The sequence below is a fragment of the Elgaria multicarinata genome, chromosome 3 (assembly GCF_023053635.1).
Source record: "Elgaria multicarinata webbii isolate HBS135686 ecotype San Diego chromosome 3, rElgMul1.1.pri, whole genome shotgun sequence".
Taxonomy (NCBI): Eukaryota; Metazoa; Chordata; class Lepidosauria; order Squamata; family Anguidae; genus Elgaria; species Elgaria multicarinata.
In genome coordinates, this window is record NC_086173.1 from 38,947,281 (window position 1) to 38,974,824 (window position 27,544).

Here is a 27,544-nt window from a genome sequence, read left to right on the forward strand (position 1 = left end):
ACCTCATTCCAGGGTCAATCCAGGGTGGTTTCCGGGTGGATGGTGACCAATGATTAGTCGCCATGAAGAGGGTAGGGGTGGGCTCCAGTACCTGGATGACCACTGGGAAACCCTGCGTTCCCTCCTGGCGTGGGGTTTTCCCGCCCCCACCTCACAGCAGCAATACCATGGAGTTTCAGGGGGAAGGAGCAGTGAAGCCACACCACGAAGACAGGCCCAAAGTCATAGGTGGAGAAATCGGCTTTTACTTTTATTTAATAAGTTATTTTATCCATTATTAAGTAGGCCCACATCCTGTTGTGCCAAGTTTTTATACTGGGCTTGGACACGACCTTACAATGTATGACAATTGTGCTAGCCGCCACTAAGAATTGCAAGATGAGGTATTTTTCTCCATGTTTGTCTCACATATTTGTCTATGCACATTTACATGAAACGAAGTTCCAGTACGTTCAATGGGAGCTTACTCCTATATAACTGTACATAGGATCTCAGCCGTATTTGTTTTCCTTTGCCTGATTCTCATTCTGTCCAAGAGGGAGAAGAACATGCTAGTATTCGCAGGGCAGGCCCAAAACAATTGGCTACTTGAGTCAAAGGACAAAATGGTATCTCTTCCATTTCATGTACAAAAGCCAAATGGACTGGCAGTTGACTCTTTTTTTGACACTGACAAGGGACAGCATCTTCTACTACACCTTAAGGCAGCAGGCTAGCTTAAGGGGCACAGGGAAGGCTGCATGGCCCACAGCTCTGTCTTTCATCACCTTGCTGCCAACTCCCAGCATCTGGCCCCTGAAGTAGTTGCCTCACTCTGCCTAATTGCAGGACCAGCCCTGACTGTTCCTCCCACCTGGTCCAACCCTCAGCAGTTTGGGCTATCTTTGCAAAATAGCAGTTTGCCACCTGACAGCTACTGCAGCAGATAACAAACTACTTATCTGAAGACAGACACAACCACAGGAGATCAGCAGATGAACTGATGGAGTAAGGGTGTGTGCAGCAGTGTTTTCTCCTTCATTTCCCTCATTTAAAGAAAGCAAGACAGGCAAAGGCTGGGTCCCAGACATGGATGAACTCAGCGATGCCTACATCTCCATTAAAATACTTTGGACTTCCTCATGGTCTGCCTGTCTCTGGCTCCTTTTTATTAGGCTAATAATTCAGTCTTCTGCAACCTGGTAACCTACCCGGTGTGTTGGACTGCAACTCCCATAATTCCCAGGCACCTGAGAATTATTCAACATATCTGAGAACACCAGGGTGCTGAAAGCTGGGACAACTACATGCTTTATTCCTGGCAAGGCTTCAACACTACAAGTGCAATAGAATATAGAGCTTTGCTGCAAGTAAATAGAACATATATACCATGACTGGCCATGATATGCCATTGCAAGAGGGGGAGGGGACAACATGAATGAGTCTCCTACAGCATCAATGTGATGCAGATAATGTTGTACACACTTGTTTCTAATAGAAGTGATATCCACGTGTGAAGATCATTATGCATGAGGAGGGTCTTAGACATCAGACTTCCTCTTAAGCTTGCTTTGCATAGTTGCCATGCCAATAGAGTACTGCTAAACTGAACTGTAAACAGCAATTTGCATACACAAATTAGGCAGCTGGGCTACCAATGGCTCATTATAAAATAGAACAGAGTGTTTAAGAAGTGTATAAAAATATACATTTTGCATGCTAAAAAGGAGACCGTATGTATTCAGCACCTATTTATTTATTTATTTATTACATTTTTATACCGCCCAATAGCCGAAGCTCTCTGGGCGGTTCACAAAAATTAAAACCACAATAAAACACCCAACAGGTTAAAAACACAATTACGAAATACAGTATAAAAAGCGCAACCGGGATAAAACCACACAGCAAAGTTGATATAAGATTAAAATACAGAGTTAAAACAGTAAGATTTAAATTTAAGTTAAAATTAAGTGTTAAAATACTGAGTGAATAAAAAGGTCTTCAGCTGGCGACGAAAGCAGTACAGTGTAGGCGCCAGGCGGACCTCTCTGGGGAGCTCATTCCACAACCGGGGTGCCACACCTAGTTAAGTATGTTGGGTATTTTAAAAGAAAAGTCTAATGCTTAGGAAAAGTTAGCCATGTAACCAGTGCCATTCCTATAGTTTTGGTAGAACTGCTCCGACTGAACAGATTGCAGCACATGGAATCATTCTAAATTTGGCTGACAAAATGGTATGGAGACGCACAAATCAAGCAGAAGTTTGAATCTATGCGTTTCCTGAGGCTTCAGGTCCATCTGGCCACTGTGGGGGTGGGGGAGGGGGGGTTTGTGGATGGCAATGTAGTCAAGTTAATTTACCTTTGTCGACCCAAAAGAGCAGTGGCCCATTTATAGGTACAACATGTTTTCAGACATGAGGGAATAGAAAGGAGATGCCTGCATGATAGCATAAGTCTCAACCCGATAGCTAAACACAAGTGCCTTCATCTCTGTGTTACTCTGGTAGCTCATAAGTGTACCACTGGACTCCTATCCACTGGACTTGGGAACCATTAATGAAAATAGCCAAAATGTACTTCAAACCAGGTGACACAAGGGGCCAATAGGACTTCACCCGGCTCTATAAAGCTTTACATCCTGGTCTCACTCCTCAGCTTGAGCAACTAGTTGTTGTTCCTTTAGTCAAGTCCAAGCTAATATCAGACTGCTGTACCAGCTTCTCTGTTGACCCCGCTCACTTGCTTGACAGATTACTTATCCGATGCTCAGTGTCTGCCTTGTCGTCTCTAATAGATAACCATTCATGTTTCATTGTCAGCCTGCTTCCATAATAACTAGATGCCATCATATGGCCACAGCCAAAGCATGGCACTGTGCATAAAAATACATTGAAACTTGAAAGTTTGCGCTGCCTTATGACACTGACCCAATAAAACACCATGTTGTCAAGTCTGGCACTCTCATTTAGTTAACTAGAAGCAATTCGGAGACTTGTTTCACCTTTTCTGCATTACTCTTCTTGAGAAAGACTTGGACGAACTTAATTCCCCCCCCCCAACTAAATATGTATGAACACTTCAAAAAACAGTGCTTAATTTAGACTCATCAGTTTGTTGACAACTGAAGAGGAGTAAATACCTTACGGCTTCAAAGTCAGTCCAATACTATATAGATTATGACCTACTGGCATGAAGATGAAGCATGTGCATACTCTAGTCATCTGATAAATAGTCAGTCACCAGCTGCTGGTATTTAGGTATGTTTGGTACTAGCCTTAGTGCTATTATTAGTGATTGCTATGTATAACATTAAAGAATTGCGGATAGAATGGAAGACTCAGACTTGAGACACCTACACCAAATTCGCAGATCTTCTTTCTTTTATTTACAAATATAGCATTGGCCTTTCCGCTCCCTGTTTGTTTGTAATTGTGATTTTAGAATGTAAGCCATATGGCAGGGTATTTTGTATTCTGTTTTATTTTGTTCTGTACAGCACGATGAATGCTGATGGCACTACATAAATAAATATTAACGTTTTATTACACACACACCTATTGTATGCACAGACAAATGTTTTATTATGCGTGTGTGTGTGTATGCACAGACAAAAAGAAAAAGAATATTTTACAATAAGGAAAAGATCCTGATATTGACTATTCTGGAACACTGAAAATAAACTTATTGTAATAAATTTATCTGTCCATTCTTTGACTTTCTGGAATAAGTTAATTTTGATAGGATTGAAATATTCCAATGTGATGTAGTGGCTAAGGTGGACTGGGAGTTGGGAGATCTGGGTTCTAGACCCCACTCGGCCATGGAAACCCACTGGGTGACTTCGGGCCAGTCACAGACTCTCAGCCCAACCTACCTCACAGGGTTGTTGCTGTGAGGATAAAATGGAGAATATGAGGAGGGTTATGTAAACCTCCTTGGGTTCCTTGGAGGGAAAAAGGAGGGATATAAATGTAATAAATAAATTCCATATTCTACCATACCATTTAAATATTGTTGAAGCAGCAGCTTTCTTCCAATTTGCAACTATACATAATTTAGTTGTTGTGAGCAGGTTTTCGTCAACTTCAAGGTCATTATTATTAACCAAATCTTTAAGATAACACAAGGGTACTACTGTATTATTATTTAGGATGTTGTGTAACGGAGTAATCAGTTATTTTATTAAGCAAATTCAAAATACTGGTCAAAAAGAGTTTTAACCCTGATCAGTTCTGAAACAGCTAATATGATTGTATTTGATATATTCCTCCATATCTATTCACATTCTTTTATTGGGATCTCTTATCCCAAATCATATGTCCTTTTTTAAATAAAAGTACAAGACGACACTTAAATCTAATAACGAAGTTTGCAAATTATCAATACCAATCAATAATTCAAAACTATTCCCCTCCCCACATATTTTCTACATAAAGATTCCCAGATCTTTATATGACTTCTAGCATTCACGTAAGTTTCTATGAGCAAAATTAACAGTGTTTCCTTACAGGCATATTGGAAATAAGTCAACTACTACAATAATCAGGGATACTTATATGGATAATTAGTCTGCATTTGTTGAGATTTATGTATAATTCTTCTGTTCACCTCAGGGCCGTATGTGGTGGTGGCAGCAGCGGGCTAGCCTATTTATTTATTTATTCATTGTATTTCTATTCCGCCTAATAGCCAAAGCTCTCTGGGCAGTTCCTAATGCCTATGCCGAGTCATTCACACAGTAGGAAAACATGGGTGAGTATCCAATAGTACTCCCACACAGAGTATACCCACTGAAGTTGATGGGCCTCGTTTACATACGACTACCATTGGATATTGCCCTATGTCTTCTCATTACATCTGAACGGGTTTACACGAGAGACAGAAGAGCAACTTCAAAATTACTTTTTGCAACTTTTAACATTTAAGAATTCTGGGTTGGATCTAGACTTCATCATTCTTAAGAGTAAAACCACTGAAATCAATAAGACTTAATGACTGTAAAAGGTAATGCGGGAAGCTGTTAGAATGAGAAATCTCTCCCTCAGTTCTGTGTGCTGACCCAGGTTATCCTGTTAGATAATTTCCCTTCAGCTACTTTTGAAAACAGATGTCACAGGAAGGTAGCCAATTCAGAGTACTTCAGCTAACTGCTTCTCTCCAATTGGCTCATCTGAGCAAGTCCTTGGAACAAAGAGAGGAGGGAGTTTGCACATGCATTTGCCAACAAAGGTCTGTCAACATTCTACATCTTACAGCTTCGGGGAAAGAGTAATCAAAAGATTGAATTAATATTTACCCAAGGCAAAATTTGAAGTAGGGTAAAGACTCTGAAACCTGAGACACAGATCTCAAGTAACTAAAATACAGCTGAAGCTAGAGAGTGATATATGGAACTAGCAATAGTATCAGTACGATTGGACACACAAAACTGAAAATTAATGTTCTTTTCTTTCATTCACTGACAATGTTCTTTAGCTTCATTCATTCTGAGCGAATGTCAAATTCCTCTCTTGTGTCAGCAAATTACTGTTTTTCCTGATTTGCTATAATGACTACTCTGAGTGTCCCAGCTTTAAGAAAATGCTGACATTTGAACTGTTATGCCTTAACAATTTTGCTTTTGAAATTGACTTCAGTGGTTTTGATGTCCTAACAGAAGTAGCAAAGAGGGGTGGGGTGGAATTAACAGAACCAGCATGCTTTAAGGAGGAAAAGCAGCTAATTTACATGGAGGGGGAAGAACACCAAAGCAGCTATACTATTTCTTGTAAAATAGTAGAGGGTTGGAAACAACTGTATCAGGTTTGCAGGAACAGGTTCCATGTACACATTAATTTCTACTGCAAACCCAAGAGGAGCTTGCTAATATATAATTAGCACTTGCATGAATGTTTCTTTTAGGTTAAACATTTTTAAAGATTTAATCCAAAAAGTGCCTAAAAATCTAAGCTGATTATTTAGTTTGAATTAAATTAGAGTACCAGGACATTTTGCAGAAAAAAGAAAGAAATATAGCAGACATGCAGCTTTTTAAAAAACAAACAAACCTAAAAAACACCTTCCTCAAATATTTTTTCATTCTTATTTAAGTTACAATGACCTAATTATTCATAGACACAGCAGTGAGGTCAAAGCAAATTGGTGTGTGTGTGAACCTGAGCTCCACAATGTTCCTTCTGTCTGATCTGGCATTTTGAATCCAATTCTCTTCTTTCTTAGGAAAAGCAAAGATCTTCTGCCAGAGCTCAATTACCATAGCCCTATTGCATGGGGAGCTATTCTATAGGAGGCTGTTAATCCACTGTATCTACTTTCAGTTTCATCACAGAATTAAGATCCAAGCACTACACAAAGTGCATTTTCTTTCCTGCTTTTCTACTATATATCCTCTAGGTGGCACTGTGGTACAGCAGTATAACACAAATACACAAGTTGAAAAGACTTTTTCTTTCACTTTCACAATTAAATAGTACAATTTCTCTGCTTGAAAAAAAACTTGCAAAAAATGCTAGTTTGATAAGGAAGCAAAATGTTGTCTAAAGAAATGCAAAACAACTGTGAGTAGCGAATAACAAGCTCATGATATTGTGTTGTAAAGCCTTAGGAGAAGGATGTTATGAAACTGTTTTGTTTCAGAAATCTTTCACATCATGAACACTAATTATACCTTGGCTCTCATCAGCTCTTTGGTGGATGTGTCAGAATATAGGCCATCTGGCCCTTGCCACCAAGCACAGATGCACAATGAGTGGCAAGCCATTTCATCCCTTAAGTGCTGCCTACGTTGCTGTCCTAGGATAAAAGGCAACGATTACTCCCTTCTCATTTCTAAAATATTTTCCAGTGTCCTGATTAGATGCATGTAGGATTTAGATATACACATATACATAGTTGGGCTGCAGCAAGCATAAAACAGACTATGTTGTAAGCTGACCATTATCGCAAGCAGATTGTCTTTCAGCACAGCGGTTGCTTTTTAACCACACAATTCTAAAATAGCCAGTTACTCATCTTTCTCCACTAAACCGGTATTTTTTAAAAATAGCTTTGGGGTGAATCTTTTATTAAATTGCAACAATTGTTTCAATAAGACTTTGTTTTTCAATATGATTCATGATTATAAAAATAATGATTTGCTACATCAAGATGTCTGCTCAGTTCTTACAGCAGCTTTAAAAGAACACATGAGTAGAATTGCATTCTAGAATCACATGCTATTGCAGATTTATTGAAGATTTTCACACTGATTTTGGCCAAATCAGCTGAACAAAACATTAATCAAGCACAGAACTTTATGTAAGAGAAGAAATTCACCAAAACACAATTAAATCTTGATTAATGTCTCTCAGTCAATAACTCACTAAATGCTCATGGGCAAAAGTACTTTACAAGACTAAACATCAGCTGAGAAACAAATAAAGAAAAGGGAGACATGAAATACAGGATAATTTTGGAAGAGAGAAGGAATGAAATTCAGAGCTGGGGAAGAAAAATCTTGTGGCAGACTTGAACAAAAGATTACATGCCCACTGGTAGTTGTCAGTTCTTACCATGTAGCATACGGCATGTATGATGAGGAAAAAGGAATTCCACTTTTTTGAACAATAAACACGTGCTACTCATTTGTGGCACAATATTTACATGTCTTCTCTTGGAAGTTATGCCACCCTCACTTATCTGAGAGGGATTGATGTGGCTTTCAAATGCAAATCTCCCCTCTGCCACAGGTGGGATTACTCTATTTAAGGTTCTAGATTTTATGTTCTGCCATTCTAGTAGGGTGACCATATGAAAAGGAGGACAGGGCTCCTGTATCTTTAACAGTTGCATAGAAAAGGGAATTTCAGCAGGTGTCATTTGTATGCATGCAGCACCTGGTGAAATTCCCTCTTCATCACGACAGTTAAAGTGCAGGAGCTATACTAGAGTGACCAGATTTAAAAGAGGGCAGGGCACCTGCAGCTTTAACTGTTGTGATGAAGAGGGAATTTCACCAGGTTCTCCATATATACAAATGACACTTGCTGAAATTCCCTTTTCAATACAGCCGTTAAAGATACAGGAGCCCTGTCCTCCTTTTCATATGGTCACCCTAATTCTAGAGGTTTAGGCTAAAAAGTTATACATCACTGGCCTTTTGTCAGATGATCTGTGTTGTTTACAGGTACTGTAGATTAGCATTCAACTGACCTGAATCCTAATCAAGCTAAGAAATGAAGATATTCATTTCTTAAGCTGTCTTTTACTGCTAAACCCATAACTGGCAATTAAGTCTTCATTTATTTAACTGTAATTTTAACTTTTTGTAAGCCTCTCTGGCAATCTATCAAAGGGTGGTGAATAAATCAAATTAATATGTCACTTCGTTTACATGTAGGGGCCTCATAAAGAAAATCACAGGAAAAGATTTCTGGAATAAGCTAATGTCAGTTAGAGGTGGTCTTTCTTTCACAAGCGAGCTCACGAAATCCAGCTCCAGCAACTGTATCCATTCTCACTCAATTCTCCTGCACTACTTGACAATTATGTCAGACTTATAGAAGCTAAAGTATAAAGACATCATTATCAAATAATCAATATCTACTGGAATGCTACCTTAAAACAAAATCAAGGCCATAAGATATTAGGCAAATTCGCTTGCATGGAACCTAAGTTACAACTTCATAAATATGTAACCACCTGTTATGTCTTTATTTTGGTGCCAGTGTATCTATTTTCAGTTGCCTTTACCACCCCAAGTGTGACATGCAATGCCATGGTAACATAAACAGAGGTGCTTAGATGAAGAAGCTATAAATAGTAAGATATAGTCTATGAGATCCTAAAAGCAGCTAACCTATAGGGCACCTGTTCTTGTGACATAACACTTCCACTAGTACTTGCTTTGCCTACTTCCAAGATCATTAAAATGTGGAATGTTTCAGTGGTAGAGTGTGAAGAAAATAGAGGGGTGATGAAATAAGCAGTTAAGAGTGTGCCACAGATGTGAGAGGCAATCTATTACTATAGTCAGGCTCCTATAAGTTCAGATTCACCAAAATATCTACAAACCCACAAGCAAATTAAGTTGTGCAGTTGCTAACAACATACAAGATTAATATTACTAATGGGAGTCATCTCATTGGCAAGAATTCTTCCTGTTCATAAATTTAAGAAAATAATTAGGTTATATCCAGAGAACTCCACATGGGAGAGAGTGGGGGCAAAAGCTGACTTTTCCAGCCCATCTTCACCCCACCAGTCCTTAGAAACCCCCCCCCCCGAGGGTTAGGGACCCTGCTGGATAGGGTGGGCTGTGGTGAGGGGGATGGCCGAAAATTGGGCAGAGGCTCCTTCTGTGAATGGGACAGATAATCTCTCTGCCTGATTTTCCACTGATTTTCTTTCCTTTTCGGACCCCATCCCATTAGCAGAGTACCCTCGCCCTTTGAAGATCATTTTGGGGAGGCTCCGAGGGAGGGAGAGAATGGGGAAAGTCTGTTACTGCCCACCAACCTCCACAGGTGGAACTCTCAATCTAATCCAGTCCAGTGGATTTAGTTTCTTCTACACAAAAGATGCAATAATAAAGCCTTAAGTTAGTCCTTAAGAACAGATACAGGTGAATGGAAAAGCTTGTGGCAATCAGCACCCTATAAAACAATATCAGCAAAAGTTAAAGAGCTCACTCTGAAAATCACTCACAGGTGGTATATCACCCCTGTTAGACAGCACCATATTAGTGCTAATATATCCCCGCACTGTTGGCGTGGTTGCTCCGTTCCTGGCACTTATATTCATCTTTGGTGGGAATGTCAACAGGTCAAAACTTTTTGGTCAAGGGTTTTCCAAACCATTACAAACATTATTAATGTTGAAGTAGAAACTGACCCAGCACCGGCTCTACTTTCTATTTTTAGGAATGCCAATAGAAACATTATTCCCAAAACCTTGGTCACCCATTTGCTGGTTGCAGCCAGGTGGGAAATTGCTCAATTCTGGAAAAGCGACAGACCTTTTGACCATCAACGCTGGTTTGATAAGATTTGGAAACTAGCTTTAAATGATAAATTGACACAACATAGCAGGTTAGCAAGAGGAGAAATAACATCAGAGACATTTGTGGAAAACTGGTTGGACTTTTTCACATTTATTAATATGAATCCTGGCGAATCTAGACCCCCAATGACTCAGGAATCCTTTTGGTCAGAGGTTCTAACTTAACCTGCATCTTTTTCTGTACCAAGTGCTTATTGAAGGAATGAACACCCATGTTTTTTTATAGTGGTGCTATGGGAACATCTATATTGTTGTTGAGTGTTTTCTTTTACTCTGTGTATTTATTGTATTTGTCCTTACTTGAAAATCAATAAAAATAGTATTAAAAAAAAAAGAACAGATACAGACATTCAAAACAGAATGCTAATTAGAGCACATGATTTATTTCTGCATTGCAAAATACCTGAAATTTGATCCTGGGAGCTGTCTATACAATTTAAAAGCTGTGTGGTGGCTGTGCTGGGGCGCTATGTTGGTTATACGACACAGCAGCCACCTCACAACCACTGTGGGGTCTTCCCACGAAGCGGCATCCTGACTTTTCCTACCAGAGTGAGGTCACGACGTCTCTTCCACCATCTGTCCTCGCTCCGGCGTTGCACTGGGGGCACTCCCATGTGGAAGTAGAACTGCGATTGGCCACCGGAAGCTGGGCGAGGGGCAGGCCCAGCAAGCTGAATGGCCACTGGAAAGCCTGCACTGCCTCTTCCAGTGAAGATTACTCACTGCCAGTGCACAGCAGTGATACTGCAGGGTTTGGCCGCAGGGTCCAGTTCTCAAGCAGATTATGAAATTATACTCTTGGCAATTGTACTTTTAATATTTTGGCTGTAAAGTAAAGCTTGCCCTTGTGGCTCCTATAATCTCAATATGAAAAAAGATAGATATGTCTCCATACGTTTAGACTGTATCCAGAACTGCTTTTGGATGCCAAAATAACAGTGATAAAGAAAGGCATGTTTTGTCATCAAAGGGTCAAAGTACAGGTTACTTTAAATGGGTCTTCGAATCCAGTGCTTGAGATTTTCCACTCCCACCCTGTTGTCCTGCCAAAAAGGAGCTCCAGGAATCAATGATTTAGATCTGTAGTCTGGTCCCTCCTCTCCCCCAATAGTAAGTATAGAATCTTCTAATTACAAATCCTTTTAATGTTTGTTCCCAGCTCCACCAAGAAGTCCAATTCAGATTATCACATCTGTTCTAGCAGTCTTCCCAGTTCCAGTTCTATACATGCTCAAGTGAATCTGGCATCAAAAGTTCTAAAGAAGAAAGGCGGCAGGTGTTCTCTTTCCACATTAAAGCACAGCAACGTTCCAAACTGTTATTCTAACTACCTTTCAGTAAACAGAACAGCTATAGCTTATTTCTGTATCTTTGTATGAGCATGTATAATAGCAGCCTTGCCTTCTTGGGCTGTTATATAGTTACTGTCTTGTAAACTTCAAGGTCAGTTTGAGGTCATGCACTCATGAAGGCCTTGTGATGTAAGCAGATATGAGTGCTCAAGAGAGATCAGATCTCTTTGTTCAAGCAAGTATTTTTGCATTCTTGGGGGTGGGGAAGGTAAATACACACAAAATAGAGGCAAAAAGACTGCAGAACAATTAGCTTTCATTTCTTGGCTTTACCACCCTAACATGAAAGAGAGATTTACACTATAGATATAAAAAAGATAAATCCCATGAAATGCACAAAACTTAATTTTCTCTTCCGTATAAAACCTTGCAAGTAATGAACATATATGTAACTTGAACATAGTTCACATTGGCAAGTTAAGACTGCCTTGAAGGGGTCCATCTTTCAAGAGCTCAAGGATCCTCCAACTTTTTCTCAAGAAGCATTCAAGTGTAGAAGATCCAGCACCACCAATTTCAAGTCATTTGCAACCGGACAACATACTATGAGTTTGCAAGGAATTTTCAAATTGAATTAAGGGGCGGAGGAGTGTGGATTTAGCATGCTATTAATGAGGTTGTTTTCGTTGTACCAGCTCCAAGTCAGTTATGCCATTCTCATTAAATAAACTAGTGGATTTATTTACCCTGGCCATTTGCCATTCTTAATACACCTATCACTGAGAAAACAGATATTAGTTATTTTCCTACCTGAGTCCCAAAACATCCTGGCTCTGTACTTGTATGAAATGCAAAACAATGCATAATGTTTTTGATATAATTTGTATTCCCTGGCAGTTGACAGTGGAATTATACCATACCAACAAAGATTTTAATTTAAGCAGAGTGCTCCATGTAATAGTGCTCCATCCAGTCCTTGCAAAACATATTTCTCATGTTTTCTACAAGCCCCAAAAGTCATTAAGTATATGCTACCGTTTGCACAACCGCACAACTGTGAAGTGAGGACTATAATAAGCAGCCCCTGGAATAAAAATAAAAACGTTATGGAAAAGTTAATGTGGATAATTACAATAAGAAAACATTTTCTCTGTCCAAACTAACAAGAAAAGGGCAATAACTAATATTATGTAAAGAAACAGTCAGAAGAAAATAAATATATAAATTTTCCAAATGTGTGCTTATAGCAAAGAGAAAGGTATACGTAAATGGAGTCATTTACGGAGTAAGAGTCCTTCCAATGGATTAGATTGGTGAAGCTCGATAAACAAAGGTAATTGGGGTTGGGATGTATTAGAATATAAGAATGGAGAGATAATGAGGGACAAAAGTATAGAGGGTTTTTAAAGCAAGGATGAAACACTTGTGAAGGATTCAGTAATGGACAAGAAGGCAGTGTCGAGATTTAAGGAGGAACATCACAAGGGCAGAGCGACAAGAGGTGAGAAATTGGACAAAAGAGTAGATGTGACTGGATGGCAGTGAGGCAATGGAAGACTAGAGAGAAGACTGCAACAGTCAAGGTGACAGATAACTAGGGCATGGACCAAAGGTTTCACAGAGGGACGATTTTTAAAAATAGAAGGGAAGAGTGACATGATTTAATAATCAATTGATTATGAGAGCGGGGGAGAAAAGGAGAGAGAAGAGTAAAAAAAGAAAAGACTGTGTCTGATCAACAGGGTGGATGGTAATAGTATCATAGGTTAAGCAGAGTAAAGAAGGAAAGGATAATTTGTGGAGGAGATGAGAAGTTCCATCTTGAACGTACCAAGTTTGAAACAATGATGAAGCAACCCAGCAGAAATATCAGAAAGGCACCTAGAAATGCAAGATTGGACAGCAAAAGTTCTGGAGTAGAAAACAAACAGTACTGAAATCTATGGTAAATCATGAGGTTACTAAGGGGAAATGCATGTGTATGGCTGGGGACCCCAACAGAAAGAGGGAAAGCATTAGAAGGACTTCACCCTATGGAAGCACTGAAAGTCTGATTAGACAGGTTTGGGTGGGGGAAGCTGAGGACAGAATCACAAAGAACTAGGATATAAAGGAACATATTGGGAGAGTGATCAGCTGTATCAAATGCAGCAGGAAGATCATGAAGGAGGATGACTGAGTTGAACCCTTTAGAATAGGCAGCAAGGAGGATATCAGTAATTTTCATGACAGCAGTGCAGCAGTGGTCTGTTTGGAAGTAGTCTACAGCAGAATTGAAGGAGAGAAAGTTAAGATAGCAGAGCAACTTGCTCCAGGAAATTTGGGCAGTAGCTGGAGAGGGAGGATGGGTTAAAGGATAGCTTTTTGAGAACAGAGGAAACAGTGGCAGTTTTGAATGCAGAAGAGAAGCCAGACGACAAAGATAGGTTGATAATGTGATGAAGAAAAACGGCAGGGGAGATGGTATCTTGAAAACTGGAGGGGAGAGGAAGGATCATGTGGGCAGATGGAAGCATTAAGACAATAGGGTAGATAACTCAATATGTTTGATGGGGGGAGCAAAAAAAGTTTGTTTTTCCAGTTTGACTATAACCATTCTACACAGTCAAAGGCTCTCTCTGCATCTGAAGACAGGGCCACTTTTGGCTGCATAGATTATGTCAATAACTCTTAACATATCAGATAATCCCTATCAAAGGATCCAGTTTGGTCAGGTGTATGTATTGATTAATAATTATATTAAATGTTTGAGTCAGTACAGATATACAATTTTTGAGTCCTGGTTAATGAAAGAAAAAAGGCCTGTATGGTGATTGTAAGAAAGGATCCTTGCCGGACTTAGGAATTACTATAACATACATTTCAGCCCAGATTTTCCTTCTTTGAAAATTTGATTTAAAATGGACACTAGATAGGTGATTAACAAATGTCAGTTTTATTTAAATAAAATGTAAATAACTCTGACAACTCCTGGTAATGTTGTCAACTCCAGGAGTTTTATTATTAAGCCCTTATTAATATTCTTAAGGGACCATTGGGAATATCCAATGCAACTATGATGCTAGCGGAAATTAATGTTAGCACAACAGGAAGCTGGCACTTGCTAGCACAGCTGGAAACTAGCTCCAATTAGCACTTCAGCTTGTTGAAGGGAGCTCCACTGTCTTGTCCCATTCCAGAAGTGCTAATTTGGGCTAGATTCGAGCTGTGCTAGCAAGTGGTAGCTCCCTGTTGCACTAGCTCCTAATTTTACTAGTACAATGTCTTTGGGACTGGTGGATATTGCTCAGTGACTCTGTTTCAATTATATCTACAGTTAACTGGCAATAAGCCCACTGAACAGTGGGATTTACCTCTGAGTAAATATGCATTGGCTTGTGCTGCTTATATGCCTACATAATATGCCAGAGGGGTCAACAGAGATGTGTGTTGATATGTTTGTTAGTATGGCTCTTTCAGAAATGGTAAAATCGAAGGCTCCTTTAATTGTGTCTTGAACCCAAAATAAAGAAGGCTCTGGAAGGGATGAGCTTATGAATTGTAACTGATCCTGGCAAAAGCATCAGGTATAATAAACAAAACGTTTTCCTGGGGTGACCATGTGGAGGACGGGGTTCCTGTATCTTTGGCAGCTGAGTGGAGGGGGGAATTTCAGTAGGTGTTATTTGTATGCATGGAGCACCTGGTGGGAATCCTGTTTCATTGCAGCAGTTGGAGCTGCAGGAGCCCTGCCCTCTTTTGTATCTGGGCAGGAGTGTGGGGCTCCTGCAGCTTTACTGTTGTGGGCGGGGGGGGGGGGAGTTTTGCCAGATGCTGCAGGCATACAAATTTAAACTTTGCTGTTTTAATTTAATTCCATATTTTAATCTATGTCAATCTCTGCTGTGGGTTTTATCCTGGTTGTGCTTTTTATATTGCATTTTGTATTTGTGTTTTGTTTTATTATGCTTTTCATGGTTTTAATTTTTGTGAACCACCCAGAGAGCTTCGGTTATTGGGTGGTATAAAAATGTAATAAATAAATAAATAAATAAATAGCAAAATCCTACTTGAGTTCAGTATCAAATGCAAAACAGCATTGTTTGGGATAAATGAGAGCTTTCGGGACTACAGAGGTTTCCAAAAATTCTGTTTCCTGAGTCTGGTATTTTTTCTATAAACTCTAGAGATCTTGCATATTTGTGCTTTTGCTCTAGTTTATTAATGACTCGAAGCAAATCACTTCAAGGTTTCCTGTTCTTTTTTCATTATAGATGCCTCAGCAAGAAACTAACCTCTAACCACAGATTTGAATGCATCCCACAGGATCTATCATGATGTGCTTGGTGTGGAATTTTCTTTGAAATAAATAAATATTTTCTCATTAATATGTAACACTAATAAAGTATTTTGAAGCAGAATATTCTTTGATTTCCATTAAAATATTGCTAGTTTCTATTCCTTGGTCTTGAGGCATTACAAGTAATAATAACTATGTATTATCTGATTAGGTAATAGGTGTGAGAGAGATATGGCTATGGGAGCAGTATATAAGTGTAATAAATAAATAAATATAAATAAATCAATCAAGTTATATGCAATGTCAGTCCTATTTAGAGAATATTCCTTGAAACTTAAGTCCCATTCATTTGAACATATCCACTTTAAGTAGGGCTAACACTGCATACAACCCATTAAGTCACAGTGCTAAAGAATTTGAGACCAACAGCAAGTCAATATGATGCTAAAACTCTTGGGTAATAGAATGGAAAGTATATTCACAAACATTTCTGTTGAGTAATCCCTTAGAGTCTAGTAAATTCACTTGAGACATAGTCTAGTGTTGCTACAATGTATTTCCCAATTAACAGTTACAAGAGGTCCTATCAACAGAGCTGCCAAGTGTTCTGTTATAGTCCCCTGCTAAGATTAATTCATCTACACACACACACACACACACACACACACACACACACACACACACATCAGAGGGGAGCTGTTCAAAACATGTACTTGATTGATGTTAAGAGCGTATATTTATCCTAGAGTAAACATTTGGTTAAAATATATGCCCATTAAGAGCTAGCAAAATGTTGTAGACTTGTAATTTTCAAGTAGCTGCTAAAATAATTATCACTATCATATCCATTCATTTTCCCACTGCTAAAAATTGTTCACTAAATCAAGGTGAATTTAATAATTTTGGGCTTTATAAATTTACTGGAGAAAGAGAATTTCAGGACATTTATTGCTTGAAGCCTGAGTTATATACTTAGATTTAACTGGAGAAGTAAGTGCTTATTTTAGCTATCTAGGCCAAAAGGTAAAAACCACAGTGCAACATGCTAACAATAATGCAGAATACTGTCAGTAACATTCCAGATATACAAGAATATAGACCAACATGCATAACTTGTCAGCCATACAAATATCTCTAGCTGGACAACAGACCAGGGACATACCAAGCCTTTCAGAAAACCCACACGCATCCCCTCCCTGAATGAAAAAGAGGGGTGCTCCTTTCTGAAAATAGTTTACAGGGCCATCCCTTCCCAAGCCCTGGTGGAAACAGGTCTTACAAAGAAGCTAGTGGAGGAATCACAAGACCCCAGTTCTTAGAGCAGGTCCAGGTGGGAAAGGGCGTTGACCCAAGCAGTTTTGATTGGTAAGGGAAAAGTTAAAGAATAATTTAGAAAGTGTGAAGTGAACGGGGAGATAGGGTTTCGTGTCTTTTGTGTCCTTCTCCCCACCCCCTGGAAATCTTGCTATAGATACTACCAAATAAAAGCAACAAGTCCAAACACCATCAATAAGAGATTACACTGAGATACCTCCAACAAAAGAGTTACTAAAAATGATTTTAGTTAAGGAAAAGGCATTGCATGCTGTAATACTTTCAGAGCCAGAATACAGTGAAGAGATCTGAGACACACACATCCATAGTGTCACAGCTCCTTCGTCCAGAATGGAGAGGCTCACCTAAAAGAGCATCTGTACCACACCTCTGGAAAAAATATGCTGCTGAAATAAATCCCACTTTCTACAATATCCTCCTTACACTTGTCTAGGTAGGTGCCAGCCTTCTCTTTTCATCTGAACTATCTTCAGCCTGCAAGCTGCCAGTATATATCTAAAGATCTTTGAGAAGTTGTACTCCTTTAAACGTGACACCTTGCTACAATGCATGTTTTTGAATGGCAACTATGCAAAACTGGAAGCCCCTGCTGTATTTCAATCCTGTTTCTCAGAACCTTTCAGTAATTGGGCTTAAAGAGGATCATCAGTGCAAAGTTTTGCCTGGCAAATCAATGGTAGTCTTACAAAAACAAGGTCCATTCACTGCAATGGGCCTATTCTGTGTAGGAGTACCATTGGATACTGCCCTTAGATTTCTGATCCTCAAATAGAGAGTCCTCTGTTTTTTCAAAGGAGAATCTCTGGTCTTGGAACAAGGAAACATGGCAATAAGATCTTGGGCCATGTTACTATGTTGTAGGACTTTTTTTCTGTCTAAACCTGCCTAGAATTGTTATTATTCCTCATTATTCCTCATTTAGGATTCTAGTTGCACACTTTGAGCAGGGAATGAAGTGAAGGAACAGTGCCCAGGATTTGGCACTAGTTGCCCAGAGAAGCCAAGATGGTCCCTTCTCTTGCAATGATCCATCAACTGGTAATGATACTATTTGCTGGGCTGTTGACTTGGCTCACAGAATGTGTTGCTCACTATTATTATAGTGTTTACCTTTTGCTGCGCTGTTTGGTGATTTCTTAATTTTGGACATTTTATTGTATTGTTTTATTTATATTGAAGTGGTTTATCAATACTATTAGCTGCCTTGAAGGTTCTTTTAAATGGAAAGGGGTGGATAAAAATATTTAACAGTCATGAAATTAAGAAAATACAGTACTTACTTGAAGATAGGGGAAATAAGCAACGCATATTTTCATACATTTTGTAAGTACTAGGAACAAATACTTTGAGCAAATATATGGTTGGATGTTTCAGTAATTACCATAACAATCAATCTTAAATTATGCCATAAGCCACATTTATACTGTAAACAAACATTAATGCTCCCCCCTCCAACACCATAGCTAGAGAGACATAACACCCATTATGGTTGTATTTTTTTTTTTGTACAAGGAATCAACCTCAGGCTGGAGAGACATCAGCATTAAGCAGGCTATCATGTCAAGAAGGACGCAGACAAGCTGGAGCGTGTTCAGAAGAGGGCAACTAGGATGATCAGAGGTCTAGAAACAAAGCCCTATGAAGAGAGACTGAAAGAACTGGGCATGTTTAGCCTGGAGAAGAGAAGATTGAGGGGAGACATGATAGCACTCTTCAAATACTTAAAAGGTTGTCACACACAGAGGAGGGCCAGGATCTCTTCTCGATCCTCCCAGAGTGCAGGACACGGAATAACGGGCTCAAGTTAAAGGAAGCCAGATTCCGGCTGGACATCAGAAAAAACTTCCTGACTGTTAGAGCAGTGCGACAGTGGAATCAGCTACCTAGGGAGGTTGTGGGCTCTCCCACACTAGAGGCATTCAAGAGGCAGCTGGACAACCATCTGTCAGGGATGCTTTAGGGTGGATTCCTGCATTGAGCAGGGGGTTGGACTCGATGGCCTTGTTGGCCCCTTCCAACTCTGCTATTCTATGATTCTATGATTCAACATCCAGGCATCAGAATTGCCCCATAACACAACATTTTTGGTAAGCCATTATAAACAGACCAAAGAAATGTTTTTAACAGTACTAGATTTTTGTGTGTGTGGGGATGTTAAATGAACTTTCTACCAAAAAACCACTATGGCAGCCTGAAGCTGGGATTTTGACATTTTACCCCAATATGACTCAAGTCACATGAGACTTTAAACAAATATATGAACTGCTCAAGGAAAACGTCCCTTTGATGATAAATGTTTAAAGGTCATATGCGCATAAAGATATGTTAAACTAAAGGAAAGCAACAGGACAGCAATGGATCTAAGGAAAGCAACAGTTGGTTACTAACATCATAATCACACAATGTACTTGTACGTTTACCATTGCTTTCTGTACAAAATGACAACACTTAAAAAGATTGCAGAACATTACCAAGATTAGGCGACAGTCCCAGAAGAGGAAAATATTTCAGAGCCCTCAAAAGGCAAGCAGCAGGGTGAACTGATTTAAATCAAAGTTCCAGCTTTCTTTCATATATTTACTGAACAAACAAGCATATTAATTGGTTGCTATATCAAAACTGTTTTCAACTAAGTAGTCTCTGTATTACCAAGGGCGTAATCCAAAATTTCTCATCATCTAGCCCACATGTCTTTTGTACTACAGAAATAATATTTGCTTGGAGAAGCAATTGGCTCTTTCTATCAACACATGCAAGGACACAATACAAGCTCATGTACCTGAGCAGAATCTTAAGCATGTTTACTCAGAAGTAAATCTATTGAATTCAGTGGGAGTAATCCCATAGTAAGTGTGCATAAGATTGCAGCTGGGATAACCCAGAAACTTTCCAGAAGCAGGGGCTGATAATTAGCAGAATAATGTTTCTCCATGACACAGAAAGAAAATGGCCACGCTTTTTGTTGACATAGTCTAACTGTTCATAATTTACACAATAATACATACAATCCTTTTGGGTTACATTCACTCTTTTACATAGCAAAGCAGAATTAGACTCAATGTATTGGTTCACAAACCTAGATTGAGCATTGGGTTTGTTCTTCCCCACTCAAAACATGGTGCTTCCATGCCAGCTTTCTTGGTTTGAGACAAACCAGCTTGCCATTTTGTCCCAACTGGAAAACTAATTTCTGCTTGCCAAGTTTCCAATCTTGCTTTGAAAGCATAAACCATAGTTTGCCAGTTCAGACAAAATGGTAAACTATGGCTTGCATCAAAACAGGAAAGGAGGCAGGGCATGGGCAAAGAAAGGCGGAAGAGAAGGTGTGGTGATAATGTCCAAACCCAATAGGCCAGCCAGACCTGTGCATATAACACCAAACCTTGGTTTCGTGTTACAATGAAACTACCCAAGTGTGCTTGATGCAAACGTAAGGATTCCATTTGAAGTTATCATGTAGAATATTTTGTATTCATTTTATTTATAACATTTATGTTCCACCTAGTATAATAAAATCTCTAATTGGTTTACTCTAAAATACTGACATAACACAATATAAAAATAAGAAATAATTTTAAAATTACATTGTATTACATTCGGAAATCTTTTTAAGCATCTAATAAAGTGAACTGTGTCCATGTTTATGTAAGAATAAATTTGTTAGTTTTTAAGGTACCACAAGACTCTTTGTGTGTGTTTTTGCTTCAGAATAACACTGATACCCCTTTGGAAATTTTAAGCAAGGTTATTTTTGAGAAATAATATAACAAACATTGAAGAATCAGATTTAAACTAACTGCATCTCTATATAAAATCATTGATCCTTCCCCATGCTGGGAGGCATGTTCTTTGGATGTGAAAGTATCAATGTTTTCTAATGCGTTGTCATTCAGGTATAACTAATGATAACATTAAATACTCTGGTAGGAGTTTTCTAAGAATAACATAAGGGAGATAGTATGCACATTTACATAGAAATAAATCCCACTGAGTATGGATAGGATTGTAACCTTAAACTGAAACTCACTGAGGCCACATCCCAGTGTATTAACATTACTGTTTTTGTATTTTACATTCTCTCAGTTTCTGGGGAAAATATATCATATCTCATTCCACTAATGGACTTAAGCTCTAACTTTAACAATAACACAGAGGGCAACCATGAGAACTTTCTAACTCAACAAATATTCTAGCAGGCAAAAGACTGTTACTCTATTTTTAAAAAAATGTTCATCATAATATATGACAAACAGATTTGGATCTGTGTGTGAAGAATCCTGAATTTCCAGCAAGGTCTTCACTCACAGATTGAAGAAAATTGCCTATAAGCTTTTGAAGATAGCCAACTGTTATTAATTCTATGTAACTGAATAAGGTAGTGAGTTCAGTGCAGTTACTGTTTAAGAATGAAATCTATATTTACAATCCTATTATGTACAGGATGTGTATAATCCTATGCATGTCTGTTTAGAAGTAAGCTCCATTGTGTTCAGGTGTATCATTGTGTATCTACAGTATAACATAACAGTTTACTGTACCAATGTAAAACTGGGAACCTCTTTGTTACAAATGGTTTTTTATTCAACACACTTTGATGGGGTTATAGCAATACTTAATTTAGAAATGTAATCAAGTATCAGAGGTTTTCAGATTGGTGAATGTATTCAGATGTTTTAATTTTTACTCCCACTGAGCTATAAAGTGCATTTTATACCAGGTTCATGAACAGCCATTTATCTGGTCATCTATAATGAACAAGTATTGCGCCCAGGCAATGTTGTAGAAAACTTTTGATAACAGAAAGTGTGTGTGGGGGTGGGTGGGGGGAGGTGGTCCTTTTAAGCTATCAACTTTCCATACATGGCTGATATGTTCTAGGAGATAAGCTAATGTTGTTTGACGGACTAGTAATTTCTGTGTAATTATTTGCAAAGCCCTTTTAAACACTTAAGTGTTGGTTGGGCTAGCAGAAAAGGGAGGTTAAAGAGCACAATGAACTGCTGAAGGCAAAATTAAAGCATCATCCAAGTGCACATGTACAACATTCAGGGCATACAATGATTCACAATATTTCCACATGCATGGATTTGTTGGTGGCCAATAAGGAGATACAGATGTAAAACAGACTGCATTTTAAGATGCACATCTGGATTTCTCTTTCATCATTTTGCACCAATTAAACAGAAATTTGTTAAAATGTGGTACTGACAGTACATTTTACTACTTCCATTACAATGGCACAAACATTACAAACCTTTGCAGTCCAGCAGACTTCCAAAAGTTACAGGGTGCAATCACATAATTTAACCTTTTTACTGAGATACCTGCAGAAAACAATCTGCTAGTGGTATTCTAAGCACCATTCCATATATTTCGGCATCAAGAACAGAGCAAAGAGAGAGGAAGGAACAAAGCTCTACAGAAAAATATGTCCAAAGCTCCCCCTCGTGGAATAAAGCACAATTTTTAAAAAAGAGAAAAGAAACAGAATACATTTGAGCATTTCCAAAAATAAAGCAGAAAAACTTTCATGATAGTGATTGGATTCCCATTAAAACAATCATAACTTTAAATGTTTTCAGATTCATATCCAAAAGTTATGGAACAGTCAACCTCTCCACTTGCTAAACACACACACACACACACACACACACACACACACACACACAGGCTGAGGTTCACTATGTGTGCAATGTCCCAACTTTATTCCAATGAAATAGCTAGCTGATGAAAACCATAGCTGATAAGATACTGAAACATGTTGCATTCCGCATATAAAAACACCACTTAATGCCATATCATCATCTTTTGCCTGTTTGTTTGTCACTTCCTCTCAACATATATGCTTCAGTTTAGATAGCTAGTGTTGCAGACACATATTTAAATATGCAATGGTTTAGTAAAGTATGTGAATAGAATACTACATTAAAAATCATGCTGGAAGAGAGCCAGCCCACTTACAAATACTTGTTTACATAAGAGAAACTAAAAAATAAAATAAAAAATGATTACACTTATTAAGCTTGGGAGTATAAAGGAGCATATTTTGAGAAAATCTCTTACCAAATGCTTCCCCCCACCATTGCTTTGTTCTATTGTATAAATTCTTGCTCCATTACTTTCAGTCCAAAAGTGTATGTGCATGTTTATGTTTGCATGATGTGTTCTTCTTATCTAAGCTTAGTGGCCAATCAAGACTCTGATGACACAGTAAATCAGTATCTGTACTTTCACTTATATGTGCTTTCTTTCTATTGCAATAGAAATATGTATGAATAGGAAAAATATATTTTATAATAAAATGTACCATAAAATGTACCATTAATTAAAAGGGTGATTTATCACCTTCCCTCTAGTCACACTCAGGAAAGAAATAGTTAAAACAAAGCAGTGAGCATTATTAGTCATTGGACTTACCTCTTCAACTGTCAAAGGCATACAGATCCGATACTCCTTCATGAGCATATTCCTACACATTCAACGTAAATCGGCAATTCAGAAGAAATGTGATCACAGTGCACCCTGACTGTATTTAAAATAAAAATAAAAATATTAAAATCACCAAAACCTACAGCACCCTGTAGTATATGTGCTTGACCACGTATGTAGAATTTGCCACTGCCACCATCGAGAAAGCTGACCAAGCAAAAAAGAAAAAAGCACACAGAATTTCTTCTCTCTTCCAGTTTTTCTGCTTCAAACTGAGATCATGTGATATATATTTTTTCACACACACATACACACACGCATCCACAAAGGCTTCTCAAACATCAAATGCTGTCATTGTGAATTCAAAGGCGTCCGCTGGAAACGCTGTAAAATTGGAAATTTCTTTGCAGTTGTATCAAGACATTCTTAGGGCAATCGACAAAAGAAGTAAAAATAAAATAAAAGAAATAGCTTGAAGCAGTCCACAGCGTTAATGTCACCACCAGCAGCTGAGATGCTGACTTCCAAGACAAAGGGTTTATAACGTTTCCTTTCCAGCCTGGTAAACAAGGTCCTCTCCGCCTTAACTGTACTAGAGCTGCTGTTAAGCGTTCAGCATTACTGCACCGTGAGGGAGAGACAGGATGTGTCTCGGCTTTTCCTCCCACCTTTGATCGTCCGTGGGGGCTGGGTTTCCCCACCAGAGCCGTGTGTGTGTGTACGTACGGGTCGTCTCTCGGATCGTGCTGAGAAGTCTCTGCAGCAGCAGCAGCAGCAACCTTAGAAAGGGTGTGAGAGGCTGTCTGACATCAGCAGCCACAGCAGGAAGGATGGCCCCAACCGGCCAATAGGGAAATGGCAGAGCAAAGAATGTGAGCGTTTTAAACAAGACAGCATGTCTCGGCGCAAGTGCCAGAAAGCAATTTGCGAGTGAATTGGGCCAGCAGCTACAATAAAACAAATAAATAAATCATGCCTTTTTGTTTTCGTGGCAGAATCATCAGGCCCATCGGAAAGATGCAACTAGGAGCAGTTGGGGGAAATATAAGAGAAATGAAGTATGAGGGCTCTTAAGTGATGAAATGCATCCCCGGCCGGGGCTCTGGATAATGTTATTTATTGGGTATGTTTAGAAATCAATGTATATATTAGAAGTAGGCAAACGCTGCAATGGCAGCCACAGCACTTACTTGGAAAGTATTTTATGCTTGGCATTTTGTAATTACTATTTTATCAACCCAATATTTTTGTCCTGATTCGACCCACCCTTCCGAGCAGCCAGCTGAACTCCCAACTTAATAGCCTAATGCTAAGTCCACACGCTGGCTATTTGTGGAGTCTTTGGAGTAAGATATATCTTTGCTGCAATTGTCCTAGAGTGTTTAGTAATAGTGAAGGGGTTTCTCGTGGCCTTTGTGATTCCTGACATATCAATTAAATTGGCACTTTGAAATATGAATCCCTGGAAGCATTCAAACAAAAGCAAATGAGCCATGAAAAAAGGAACTTTTTAAAAAGCATTTATGAAGCACCAACAAAAGAACTAGAGTTTTAAAGTATCAATTCTCACCAGAAAAAAGATATTCAAAATCCTCCATGGTTTGCCCCCCAACCTATCTCTACGCTCTTATATCCCAGCCTCTGGTGTAGTGGTTAAGAGTGTTGGACCAAGACTTCACAAGATCTAGGTTCTAGTCCCCACTCAGCCATGAAGCTCACTGGGTGACTTTGAGCCAGTCACTGACCCAGTTCAGATGACACATTAAGCCATGGTGGTTAAGCGTATTTGAGCTAAGCGTTATGGCTTAGCGTGTCACCCAGCATGTTGTCTGAACCATTCCTATCCATGGTGGCTACGTAACCTCAGTTTAAACATGTTCACTAACCATTGACTGCAAAAGGGTTAGCAGCCTAACCATACTTTAGTGTGTTGTCTGAACAGGCCCGACTCGCGGTCTAATCCACCTCACAGGTTGTTGTGAGGATCAAAATGGAGAGGAGGACCATGGAGAGGAAGGGAACCATGTAAGCTGCCTTAAGTTCCTTGCAAGAGGGGGGGAAATAGGTGGGATATAAGTGTAATAACAAATAATAAATATGACCTTTCTTTGTCCAGTTTCACCAACTCAAATGTTGGAAGGTCTCTTGTTCTCAAAAAGGATCCCAACTTTTCTTCCTTGATGCCTCTTATTGCTTGGAACTGCTTCTCAGAATGCCTCCGTGTAACCACTTCTGTAACAGAAGGGTGAGTGAAGAGAATGATTGACAGATGAGACCAGAATGGAATCTTGGTTGGAGATAATGGCTGGGTTTTGGACGACATGATAATCAACGGTGGGGGTGGGTGGGTAAAGAGGCAATCATCCATTGTGTTGATTATTGTGTCATCTGGGGGGGGGCAACACACAACGGGCACACAACTCACAGTATGTTATTTTCTGGAATTAAACAATAGGGAGAACAATGGGCTGCTCTTTTGCTTATCTGGAGACCCATTGATTAACATGTCATGTGGCTGGGTCCATTGTGTAATCTCCCCTGTCAAGTGCACTATTCTGGAAGGTCATAGAGTTCTCTGGCAGGAGTGGCTGAAAGCACCCCAGCCACTCCTGTACAGCTGGCAGAACTTGCAATGCATGATGGGATAGGGCCAGGAGGACTGAGGGAGGAAGGAGCACCAGCTGCCATGTGACGGGGGAGGGGCAACATGTTGTGTAGGGAGTACCTCTGAAATAAGGTAGTGTGCATTTCCTATTCCCTCCTCCATTGCCTAAAGTGTCGTCCGAATGTGCCCAATGGCAGTTGTGGAAAGTCCGTTAGAAGGAAGATAGGGCAGTTAGAGAGATGTCTTGGAAGTAGAGAGTAGAGTTAGAATTATCCTATGGCCCAACAGACTTTGGGGCTGTCTTTAAAATGATGCATTGGCACTGCAAGCCCCCAAACTCCATGGATTTGCTCCTGCCAGGTTGTGTCATGTTATCCCCACATGCTGGAGTACAGGGTTTACATGGATCATCATGGGGGGGAGCCGCTGCCGCCTGTCCCTCTCTGGCTTTGTTGAGAATTTTCCTCCAATAAAAGAGACTCTTCTCCCCACTCCACAGGCAGCACAGGGGTATTCCAGCAGCCATTCAGCTTGCCAGCCCACCCCCTCTCCCCTGCCCAGGCAGACGGTGACCAAACAGGGGCCGACATTCACCTGGCCATGCCTCCACCGCAACTCCGGAGCACAGCATCAGATGGCGATGTGCTGCCCTTGCCGTGCTCTGAACAAAAGAAGTCCCTAACTTTTTTGCTTTGAAGTTCGAGGGGAAGCCCTGGGATGCCTGTGTGGTGGCTTCTGCGTCATATAATCAACGCCTCACTGCCATGCGCCCACCCCAGGGCTTCTTTCATCACGTATAGACAGCCCCTCTGTCTAGGGTCAACAGCATTGCTTCCTTAGTCAGTGAATTGAATCACAATAGTTTGTGAATAGAAAATGGAGAGAAGCTATTGAAAGCAGAGATGTAGTGTTAGGTTTTTTAAATCATTATTATTAGTTATTGGTTGTTCTGAATGTTGATCTGTTAAATAAATTTATGTCTATACCTTTTAATACTGGGTAGATTTAGAGATTGTCATTTCTCACCCAACATACTAAGACTATAAAGACTGCTTTCTATAAATCAGTAGGAGGTGGCAGCTGGTATTTTGGGAAGTCTTGGGAAAAGTTTGCACTTAGTGACCTCTAGGGTCCAAGGCCTTATAGGGGACTTCTAGTTTATGTCACAACTTCCCTTACGTCCTGCTTCAAATTCACCTTAGGAAGCCGTTGGAAAAGCCCCTAGGCCCAATATCTAATTGCAGCCTACCCAAACTTGGTACCTTCCTGATGCTTTAGACTCTCATCAGCTCCAGTTAGCATATAGTCAGGAATGTTGGGAGTTGTAGTCCCAACTGGAGAGGACCAGTATGGGGAAGGCTGCCCTATTCAACTAAGCTGAAGTAAGTGTAATTGATATAATTGCATATTCTTCTGCTATTTATGCCTACCTCTATTCCCCATATTTTGTTTTCTATTTTTAGACTGTAAATCCTTTAAGACAGAACCTGTCAAACTTGTTCTTTGTGAAGTGTCATGTGCATAGATGGTAAGTTTTATATAAAATCTTATCTTGCATTGGGTTGGCTCCAAAGACTCATGA

The 27,544-nt window shown here is 39.5% G+C and overlaps 1 protein-coding gene across 2 annotated transcripts in view; it reads right to left on the minus strand.

Annotated features, from left to right (window-relative positions):
- Nucleotides 1-24,111, minus strand: part of PITPNC1 (phosphatidylinositol transfer protein cytoplasmic 1) — a 145,568-nt gene extending 121,457 nt beyond the window's left edge. For both annotated transcript variants that reach the window (XM_063120030.1, XM_063120031.1), the window contains exon 1: nucleotides 23,346-24,111. In XM_063120030.1, coding sequence (XP_062976100.1) covers nucleotides 23,346-23,405 — 60 coding nt within the window. In that variant the 5' untranslated portion in view covers nucleotides 23,406-24,111. The remainder of the gene's footprint in view (nucleotides 1-23,345) is intronic.
- Between the last annotated feature and the right edge of the window lie 3,433 nt (nucleotides 24,112-27,544).